The following is a 10829-nucleotide window of genomic DNA, read 5'->3' on the forward strand; positions in this document are numbered from 1 at the left end:
TAACGACCTAGCATCTCAATTAGAGGGAGCTGGCTTCTATTTGCAGCTCTGCCACTGTCCTCTATTTCCCTCTCTGTAAGAGTGCTAGTACTTACCCACCCTTGGAAGTGTATTACGGTCCTTACATTAAAATGCTTCCTGGCCTGTAGCAGAGCTGAAATACAAACACATGTAAGCACGGGGCAGACGCACTCTTTTGTGGTACATAGGGGGGATACTGCCACTACACATTTTGTTGTTGCTGACTGAACCCCAAAGCAGCCTCCCCGCTTTGGGCGAGACTAAGGCTGGACAGGTTTAAACAACTGCTCTAAAAAAAGGGGGGGGGGGGGGTAGGGGAGAACATGAATCCCTGGCGCAAGGTTAGAGTGCAGAATCAGGTGGCAGTAGCACACGCAGACCCTATACTGTTTCCTGAGTATAGGTGGGGCTTGGCCTGATTTTAATGAGAGATACATGTATTAAAGAGCAGGGCAGATTCCAACTTGAAAGGGCCTATAGCTAAGATTTGCAGAGTGGACCAGTGACTTGGGGCACCCACACCCCTTGAAGGGCCAATCAGGCCCCTCTAATGTGGCTCAGACTGGACACCCACACATCGCTGGGTGCCTCGGCCTGCATACTTTACATGGCAGCCCATTTCCCTCTCAACTTGGGAATGGAGTCCAATTGGAGTTGCATCTGGAACACAGCAACTGAGATTTTTGGAAACAGGGAACCTACCTTCATATTCTGTGACCTGGTTTTCAAGGGTGCTGACTGAGCCAGCAGCTCCCAGTCACAGTGATTTCCCTTTGAAAAGCAGCCATCCTACCCAGTTATCCATTCCAGAGTCCTCTGATGCTCATTCGCCTTCCCTAGCATTCTCACAACACGTTGTGTAGCTTTCAGGCTTAATATGAATATTGGCACCAGGCACAAAACTCTGGGTCAGTGAAGCCACTTGCTCAGAAATTTCACAGTAAACAACACTGGAAGGGACTCAAGAATAGCACCGGAGGAGGAGAAACGCATTCGCCTGCCCCGCAATGACCCTCTGGAGGAGAGCTGGGCGAAATCTTTCAAGCAGGACTTTTTTTTGTTGGGGGAAAAAAAAATAATGCAGGATTCAGTAAATGTGTTGATTTCACCCAATTGTTTCAGTTGAAAACACTTTCAAAGTTTGGGGGAATTTTAAAATGTTTTAATTTGAAACAACTTTTCATTTTCAAAATTTCCATTAATTTAATTAAAAATGATAAATGCTCAAAAATAAAAATGTTTCATCCAGCCCCCCATTGGTTTTATTTCCAACTTTTCAATTTCATCAAAACAAAACTTAATTTTTGGTTCAACCTGAAACAGTTTGTCAGAGGTGGCAGTGAACTGAACCAATTGCTTTGCCCAGCTCTGGTGTACAACGGGAAAGGAGGAAGCATCCCCCTGCAATGGCAGAGAAACTCACGGCCTAGCAGCAGCACACGGATCACAGGCACTGGCTGGGGCATGCTCAGTCTCTCTCTAGCCCTCCCCTGTGGAACTGCTAAGGCAGCTGGAGAGCCCTGTGCTTTCTGCACCTGAATGGGAGTTTGGGGTGAGAAAGCTAACCACTCCTACGTTGCTAGGCAGAGTGCGGTTCTCAGTGCCTCAGCAGGGCTCAGGCAGTAAGTGGAACCAGGGCCGTGGCTTTCAAGGCCTGTTTTGGAGACCAGCAGAACCTGCCATCCCCTGTGGCATGAGGGCTTCTCTCAAGATGGGCACATGCTTTACAAAGACATGTACATCACGGTTCTGAGCAAAACCTCAAGTTGACCATAGAGCTGCTGGCACATTTGCTCCTGCACAGGGCTGCTCACGCCTCATTTCACATGGACTGAGGCAGTCCAACCCCCTTTCAGGCCATGCAGCAGAGGGAGGTCTCTGGTTCCCTATAAAAAATGAGAGCCGCTTGCCCAGCTGTGAAGCTAAAAGCTCTACAGAGTCCAGCAAACTTCAGGCTCCATCCAGGTCCTAGCAGATACACTCAGGACCAAGAGGTGGAACTCCTGAGTTTTATTCCCAGTTCTGCCACTGACCAGCTGTGAGAGTTTAAGCAAGTCACTTCCTTCTTTGTGCCTTAGTTTCCCCAAACTAACATGGGAATGCTATCAGCCTTCCCGGGGTATGAGGCTTGGCTGTACATAAAGTACTTTGCATGAGAGGGCACCTTGTTCTTAGCCCCATCCCCAGAGCAGGGAGCAAAAGAAACAGGAATGTACTGCTGCCTTCCAACCGAGCCCAGCGGGCCTGACTGACTCATTCTCCACAGCACATTTGCCATGTCTAATAAACTTTGCATTATGCTTCCAAACACAGCCCTGCTTTAATCCCAGCAAGGAACAACATTCAACACTACAGAGAAACGGCCCTTTTTATTTCCAAGCTCCAGCTGTAAACAAGCTGCCTTGGCCGGCTCTCTGCATCCCGCGTCGAGGACATGCGGTACCATGAAAGGGAAGAGCCCCGGACGCTGGAACTTCAGCTTTAGGAGCTGCAGTCTGCCCAAAGGTCACATCAGGTCAAATCCCGAAAAGTCACCCCCCCCATCGTGGTGCTGCGTGCCCCCCTCCGCTGGATGTAGTGAGGGGGTTCCACTCACCCTTCCATAACCATGCTGAGGAAATGGGTCTGTGGTTGGCAGCGGCTGGGTAGGACGTGCCCTGCGGTGAAGCCATGCATCATCCTCAGGATGGCTGCGTGGGGACAGCCAATGGCCATAACGGGGTGAAGCGTGTCCCATGCCCAGGGAAAGGTCTCTGAATCCAAGCTTCAATGAGACCCTGTGGGAGAAGAGCGAGAGGGCAATATTTAAGCATCAGCGCACCGTGACACCCTCTCCATCTACGGTAATGGTGTAGCCCAACAGGCTTTAGCAAGGGCTCACCTGGAATTATTATAGGGTTCACTACTGACACCTATCACCCTAGTACGTCAGCGAAAGAGGCCACCCAGCAGGTCCCAGTAAATGAACCCAGGAACTGGGAGCAGGACTCCTGGGTTCTATTCTCAGCTTTGCCACTAATTTGCTTTGTGGACTTAGGCCAGCCAGTCCCAGTTCCCCCATCAGTGAAGAGGGGAGCAGACCAGCCTTAGAGCGGAGCTCAGCCAGCATTGCTTACTTGTGTCAGTAGCTGTGAATTGGGACAACGGCCGATGAGCTGAGCCTCTGGAGGATTCTGCTTCTCAAGTTGCTCTCCTCGATCTTCCACCACTGGAAGCTCTCACCCTGCAGCTCTGGTGGCATCTCCTGGGTGCTCTGGTCACCCTGCGTAACAGTCAGCAGCACGTTGAAGCAAACACCGTCAGATTTCCCTGCATTCTTGCCCAGGTGCTGCAGCCCCAGGACCCCATGGGCCCGGACAGTCACTTGCGGTAGCAGGCAGCATTCCTTCAGCAGTCTGCAGGCTGCTGCCTGGATGCTGTTTTGGATTTTGCAGGGGGAGTTGGTGCGGGCACACACCGGCAGGTGTGGGGCCCCTACAGCACTCAGCAGCACCCACAAGTCACCGGCACCATTGGTGAACGTAGCCAGGAGCCTCTGGCAGATCAAGGCACAGGGCATCTCCTCCGGCAACGTCATGGGGTGGGATGGGCTGTCTCGGTATCGCACAGCAAGGTCCATAAGGGGCAGGATATCCCGAGCTCGCAGAGGAAGGGCAGGAGATTCTCTGTCCCACCACCTGGCTTGGAGGGATTCAGCATCTGCATCATGGGGTGCCTTCAAGGTCCCGCCTAGGCAGAAAACAGAGTGTGTCTGTGTAGCACTCAGAGCAGCCTGGGCAGCAGTGCCTGGGGCACGGAAGGGGTTGGCGGGGATGTTACATTTCTGCAGATCACTGGGTGCTAGAGGAGGGGGAGGGAGGAATCAAGCAGTTAAAGGAGGCAGCTGGGGCTCTTTTCCAGGGAAGGAATGAGGATTTGGGGGTATAAAACATCCTTGGTTTTCCCTTCATCATCCCTACAATAGGCCGTAGCGCCATGGCCAGAGCTGGGAAACATGGGCACCTCCCGCTCCGGCCATAGCGCCATGGCCAGAGCTGGGAAACATGGGCACCTCCCGCTCCGGCCATAGCGCCATGGCCAGAGCTGGGAAACATGGGCACCTCCCGCTCCGGCCATAGCGCCATGGCCAGAGCTGGGAAACATGGGCACCTCCCGCTCCGGCCATAGCGCCATGGCCAGAGCTGGGAAACATGGGCACCTCCCGCTCCGGCCATAGCGCCATGGCCAGAGCTGGGAAACATGGGCACCTCCCGCTCCGGCCATAGCGCCATGGCCAGAGCTGGGAAACATGGGCACCTCCCGCTCCGGCCATAGCGCCATGGCCAGAGCTGGGAAACATGGGCACCTCCCGCTCCGGCCATAGCGCCATGGCCAGAGCTGGGAAACATGGGCACCTCCCGCTCCGGCCATAGCGCCATGGCCAGAGCTGGGAAACATGGGCACCTCCCGCTCCGGCCATAGCGCCATGGCCAGAGCTGGGAAACATGGGCACCTCCCGCTCCGGCCATAGCGCCATGGCCAGAGCTGGGAAACATGGGCACCTCCCGCTCCGGCCATAGCGCCATGGCCAGAGCTGGGAAACATGGGCACCTCCCGCTCCGGCCATAGCGCCATGGCCAGAGCTGGGAAACATGGGCACCTCCCGCTCCGGCCATAGCGCCATGGCCAGAGCTGGGAAACATGGGCACCTCCCGCTCCACAGCTAAGATGGCTGGGAGTGCTCGTGAAAGGATGGAGTGGATGCGAGGACCCTGCCATGCAGGCTACCACTACAGTTCTGCCAGTGCAGCCACAGAAGCTGCAGCTCCCTCTGCTATTCCAGTCCTGGCTCCCCACGTACAGCCCCCGAGCCAGTTCTAACCCCTCCTGCGCCAGAAGCAGTTTGGGCTCAGTGGGAAGTTATGGTGCAAGCCCAGCCTAAGATGCCGTAGGGGGGGAGGGTGCAGTAGGAAGAGAAGCTCCTCTGAGCGCCTTCCCTTTTCTTTCTGCTCAGAACTGGAGCCAGCAAGCTGGACACAGCCCCACACCGACACTCCTCCTTTGGCTAGCTCCAGGAGGCTCCTCTGCCTCTTGCCCCATGCCCAGGGCTGAGCTTGCTGCCTGCAGTGTCCCTCGCAATCCCCACACATTTTAGTCCCCAACCCCCACTGGGCGGGGGTAGGAGTAAGGGGGAAGCACCAGTTGGCCGAGCGAGGAAGACGTAGCGAATCCAGATGGAGCCTCTCTCTTCCACTGCCAGCAGGGTGAGAGGCTCACACTCCAGCCCTGTCTCCTCCTTCACCTCCCTCTTCATGGCCTCCAGGATAGTCTCGTTGGGCTCCATCCTCCCGGCAGGCAGGTACCACGTCCCATAGCACTCGTGCTTGGCCTCCTGCATCATCAGCACCTCATTCTAGGAGAAAGGGAAAAAAATCCCAGGTCACACAACATAGAGCCATCCCAATGGGCAGGGACCAGCCCCATTCGGATCACCCAGCTGCATGGGGGTCTCAAAAATCACAGGACCTTGTTCCCAGCTACAACAAAACTTAGGGCCTCCGTAAGACTCTTCCCTACAGGCCAATTCTCCAGTCCAGTTTTCAGTGTCCCAGGAGGTGTGGGTTCCACCAGTTTCCATGGGAACCTAAGAGGTGTCCTCCCTAACGTGAGATCAGTTAGGAACCACGGAGTTCCTCCACACCGTTCACTATTGTGTATTTCTAAGTTTAAAATGGCCCAGGCAATATGACTGCTACCCCTTCCTTTGGGAGAGTACTCCACAGCCAGAGAGATCCCACCTTCCAGCTTTTTCTGCTCTCAGTCTACCCTACATTGCCCAGCCCAGCCCTGAGGCTTTGGAAAAGGAAGATAAAGGAATGTTTTGGTTGGGTTTGTTTGTTTTTTTAAATGACAACAAAAACAGTTTTTACAAACACACAGATACTTTCCCCTACAGAACATCTGCCATCAAACCCTTCGGATTCGCACATGACAACCAGAATGGCTAGAAACCAAGGCCAAACCAGGTGCAACATCATTATGTGTTGTTTGCACAGCACCAATGGTATATGCACGTCAGGGCCTTAGAAACAGGACATTAGGTGTTGCCAGTAGAGCTATGCCAGCAAACCCCCCCGAGCGGAGATGCAGATTATACTGGCAAAAAGGGGTTTTGCTGGTATACTTCATGCTTTTGCTGTCAGCAAAAGAAGCTCTCCTGGCAAAAGTATCTTTTTTGCTAGTATAACTGCATTTACACAAGGCCTTTTGTCAGCAGAGACATGCTGCAAAAAAACCAGGGCGAATAAAAATTGATTTAGAAAAATAAAACAAAGTTTTATTTAAATGAGATTTTAAATTAAATACATTTTTCTTTTTAATTATAAAATGACGTTAGCCTATGATAAAGGCCTACTCTTACTCTGCTCTACTAAAATCATTTACATTAAATTAAAAACGGTATTGGCTATTACAAGTTTGCTGCCATGGTTTAAAGTAAAGTCAAACCACCGAAACAGTGGAAGTCACTGACGAAGCACCTGCAACCAGAGTTTGCGGACGTGCTAACCCAGCTTTTGACAGCCTTTCACAGCTTAGCCTTTTATTAAGTAAATCATTGACTACAGCAGGTACAGAGAGAATATTTCATTTCAATTAGTTCAGTTCAAACTTAAGAAACCAACCAGGAGTGGTAAAAGTATGAATGTTCCCCCCCCACAAACAAACACTAGGCATAAGGATGAGAGCGATAAGTTCTAAAGTTTTGAAGGACATGGACCAGAAAAAGTCACTTCAGTTTACTAACAACAGATACTTCCTTTGTTTCGTAAACCAGTTGGTTTGAAATACAAAACTTGTTTTGATAAACTTTTTTTCCTGTTCCCATTCCCAACTCATTTGAGGGAGTTTTATTTAACTAACAAAAACAATTATTTTAAAATGGTTTTTTGTGCATTTTCACTTGAATTCCAATTTCCGTCCAAATAGAGCTTGACACAAATCACAAGTAACAAAATTAAATCCTCTAGGACAGTGTTTTTCAACCTTTTTGATGCCAGGGACCGGCTTGCTGCCTCCCTAAACTGTGTCAGGGAGATCTCGGGGACTGGCACCAGTTCATGGACTAGTTGTTGAGAAACACTTTCTAGTACAGTAGAACCTCAGAGTTATGAACTGACAGGTCAGCTACACACTTATTTGGAACTTGATGTATGCAATCAGCAGCGAGACAGGAAAAAAAAAAAGCAAATACAGAACAGTACAACATTAAAAGTAAATTACTAAAAAGAAAAATTTTTAAAAAGGATTTGACAAAGTAAGGAAACTCTGTGCTTGTTTCATTTAAATCAAGATGGTTAAAAGCAGCATTTTTCATCTTCATCGTAAAGTTTCAAAGCTGTATTAAGTCAGTGTTCAGTTGTAAACTTTTGAAAGAACAATCATAACGTTTTGTTCAGTGTTACAAACATTTCAGAGTTATGAACAACCTCCATTCCCAAGGTGTTCATAACTCAGAGGTTCTACTGTATAAGAAATGCCACATCATTCACCACTTTCTAAATAAAAAATGTAAAAATTAAGAATTTAAATAAAATGTATGTTAAGCGATAAAACTGTTTAAATATGGTATTCTCCTGGTTAGCAAAAAGAAACAAGTTTACTTAAAGATTTATTTAATTGCAAATCAGTGTTTTCATCACTACCAACCAATGAGAATCAACCTTTGTTAGGAAAGTAACTAAAACATACATAGGCAAAACCAGATTAAAACTTATCTGTTAAATTGAGGTTCCCTGCTGACTGATTTAAATCAATCCACCCTGGCAAAAAAACCAAACCAAAACAAAACAAACCACCACACACCTCTAGCTGATGTTGCTATGCCGGCAAAAGTTTCTAGTGTAGACCTGCCTTGGTTGTTAAAGGAGATTTAACTGTGTTATTAGTAACACAGATAAGGAAGTTGGGTCTCATTCCACCTTCTGCTACTGACCCACTGTGATATTGGGCAAGTCATCTCTCATCTGTGCATGACTCAGTTTCCCTAAAGGTAACATGGAGAGACTACCCCCCCCCCTTTGTAAAAGTGCTTTGAAACAAACCTGTTAAGAGGGTCATACTAGTGCTAATTAATTTTAAAACACAGGTCACAGTTTTCAAGAGTGGCCAGTCATTCTGGGGACCAAACTACGAAAGCTTGAAGGAGCCTGATGTTCAGAGCGTAGCGTGAGTGCTCAGCGCTTTCTGGACTGTGGATGCTCACCCTGCAGTGACTGGATACCATGGTGATGGGCACCACAGGAAACCCCCCAGCCGTCACTCTCATTCCCCCAGCCAGTGCTCCAGGGACCCCTCACCTGGTCGTTAAGCAGGACAGCCAAGACGATGTAGCAGGCGGTCTTCCGCACTCTGACAGGGTGAGCGGGCACGGGGGCAGAGTCGTACCTCTCCTGCACCTCCCAACCCCTCCCGCTCAGCACGGCGTCCAGCTCCTCCGCCAGAGCGCCACAGGCCATGGCTGCAACACAGCAAACCCCACAACGGCTCACTGGCACAAGGTGCAGCGACAGGAGGGCACCAGAGGGCTGTGGTGCCGGGGAGCAGGGTGACCTGAGAGGCCCAGAAAGCGGGGCTGGGGGACCAGAGGGACACAGAGAGCAGGATGGGGGGGGGGGAGGAGGTACATGGGGGCTCCAGAAGGGCAGATCTCTCCCCACACCCAAATATTCAACTGCGCCTCCCCAGTCCCAGGGAAGGCGGGTTATTGGGGGAAGGCAGCAGTGAGACTGAAATGCAAACGCTTCAGCCCACGGGAGGTTTGCTCCCAAAATATCCCCAACCCTCTGCACTGACACCTCTCTTTGGGGTGCGCAAGAAAAAGGGGGCACCCCCAAGAGTGGGAGAGGGGTCAGAGTGTGGCATGGGGAGGGGGGACACGCTGAGAACTGGGAAACTGGGACCTGGGGGGCAGAGAGAGGGGCCCCCTGGGAGCTAAGGGGACTTGGGGGGAGGGCTGGGAGGCAGATGGAGGGGCTCCCGGGGGCTGGGCGGGCTGGTGGGAAGGGAGGCGAGGCTGGAGTTGGGGGTCAGAGAGAGGAGTCCCTGGGGGCTGGGGGGCATGGAGGGGGGCTGGGAGACAGAGGGAGGGGCCCCCAGGAGCTGGGTGGGCTGGAGCTAGGGGGCAGAGGGAGGGACCCCGGGGGCTGGGCGGGCTGGTGGGGGGGGGAGGCTGGAGCTGGGGGGCAGAGGGAAGGGGCCCCGGGGGGCTGGGCAGGCTGGGAGGGGAGGCTGGAGTTGGGGGGGCAGAGAGAGGGGCCCCCAGGAGCTAGGTGAACTGGCGGGGGGGCTGGGGGGCAGAGGGAAGGGGCCCCGGGGGGCTGGGCGGGCTGGTGGGGGGGGGAGGCTGGAGTTGGGGGGGCAGAGAGAGGGGCCCCCAGGAGCTAGGTGAACTGGCAGGGGGGCTGGGGGGCAGAGGGAGGGGGCCCCGGGGGGCTGGGCGGGCTGGTGGGGGGGGGAGGCTGGAGTTGGGGGGCAGAGAGAGGAGTCCCTGGGGGTTGGGGGGCATGGAGGGGGGCTGGGAGACAGAGGGAGGGGCCCCCAGGAGCTGGGTGGGCTGGAGCTAGGGGGCAGAGGGAGGGACCCCGGGGGCTGGGCGGGCTGGTGGGGGGGGAGGCTGGAGCTGGGGGGCAGAGGGAGGGACCCCGGGGGCTGGGCGGGCTGGTGGGGGGGGAGGCTGGAGTTGGGGGGCAGAGGGAGGGGTCCCTGGAGGTTGGGGGGCATGAAGGGGGGCTGGGAGACAGAGGGAGGGGCCCCCAGGAGCTGGGCGGGCTGGTGGGGGGGGGAGGCTGGAGTTGGGGGGGGCAGAGAGAGGGGCCCCCAGGAGCTAGGTGAACTGGCAGGGGGGCTGGGGGGCAGAGGGAGGGGGCCCCGGGGGGCTGGGCGGGCTGGTGGGGGGGGGAGGCTGGAGTTGGGGGTCAGAGAGAGGAGTCCCTGGGGGTTGGGGGGCATGGAGGGGGGCTGGGAGACAGAGGGAGGGGCCCCCAGGAGCTGGGTGGGCTGGAGCTAGGGGGCAGAGGGAGGGACCCCGGGGGCTGGGCGGGCTGGTGGGGGGGGAGGCTGGAGTTGGGGGGCAGAGGGAGGGGCCCCGGGGGGCTGGGCAGGCTGGTGGGGGGGGAGGCTGGAGTTGGGGGGCAGAGGGAGGGGCCCCGGGGGGCTGGGCAGGCTGGTGGGGGGGGAGGCTGGAGTTGGGGGGCAGAGGGAGGGGTCCCTGGGGGTAGGGGGGCTGGGAGACGGAGGGAGGGACCCCCAGGAGCTCGGTGAACTGGAGGGGGCCCCGCTGGGAGCTGGGGGCGGGGTCAAGACCCCCCCAAACTTACTCGTCTTTCCCCGGCCGTTTCAGCTCCCTTCCCCTCCCACCCCGGAAGAGGCTGGTAGCTTTCCGCTCCCATTGGCCGGCCGAGACACCACGCTCACCTTCCATTGGGCGGGATCGCTGTCATTCAGGCTGCCCACGGCCGAGAGGCGGAGCTGCTCCTTAAAGGGGCCGCGTGCCCAAAAGGGTCGCAGTCTTCTGGGGCGGCCTCCAGAGGGACACGTGGCCACCCTGGCCCCCTGCCCTGGGGGCGCAGGGTCACCCCCGACACCCCAGTGACCCTGGGGCCCCCTCCATGGAGGGGGTAACAGGGCAGTGCCAGCTGCTCCTGGGGCACTGGCGGAGGGATGGGGCAGTGCCAGCTGCTCCTGGGGCATAGCTCCGCGGGCTGGGGATAGCCAGGTTACAGGGGGTAGCGTCAGCCTCAGGCAGGGCCTGCAGGAGCATCCATCACCCC

At 54.8% G+C, this 10829-nt stretch overlaps 1 protein-coding gene across 2 annotated transcripts; it reads right to left on the reverse strand.

The window, feature by feature from the left end:
- Positions 1–138: 138 nt before the first annotated feature.
- On the reverse strand, positions 139–10422 carry NUDT18 (nudix hydrolase 18). Of its 2 annotated transcripts, XR_012636360.1 has the most exons (6): positions 10377–10422; positions 8358–8518; positions 5200–5413; positions 3138–3750; positions 2618–2798; positions 139–154 (listed from the first exon to the last, which is right to left on the reverse strand). XR_012636360.1 is itself a non-coding variant. In XM_074940262.1 (5 exons), the coding sequence occupies exons 2-4, from the start codon at positions 8514–8516 to the stop codon at positions 3143–3145; spliced, it is 981 nt and encodes a 326-aa protein (XP_074796363.1). In that variant the 5' UTR covers positions 8517–8518; positions 10377–10422; the 3' UTR covers positions 1250–2798; positions 3138–3142. The 2 variants fall into 2 exon arrangements, 1 of the variants encoding a protein (XP_074796363.1); XM_074940262.1 differs by lacking the exon at positions 139–154 and having other exon boundaries at positions 1250–2798.
- Between the last annotated feature and the right edge of the window lie 407 nt (positions 10423–10829).

This window comes from Natator depressus, chromosome 26 (assembly GCF_965152275.1).
Source record: "Natator depressus isolate rNatDep1 chromosome 26, rNatDep2.hap1, whole genome shotgun sequence".
NCBI classification, from domain to species: Eukaryota; Metazoa; Chordata; order Testudines; family Cheloniidae; genus Natator; species Natator depressus.

Coding starts and splice junctions, on each gene's coding strand:
- NUDT18 (XM_074940262.1), bottom strand. CDS start 8,516: ATGGCCTGTGGCGCTCTGGCGGAGGAGCTGGACGCCGTGCTGAGCGGG. Junction 5,414..8,357: donor CTGTCCTGCTTAACGACCAG/GTGAGGGGTCCC, acceptor CCTTTCTCCTAG/AATGAGGTGCTGATGATGCA. Junction 3,751..5,199: donor CTTCCTCGCTCGGCCAACTG/GTGCTTCCCCCT, acceptor TTTTCTGCCTAG/GCGGGACCTTGAAGGCACCC.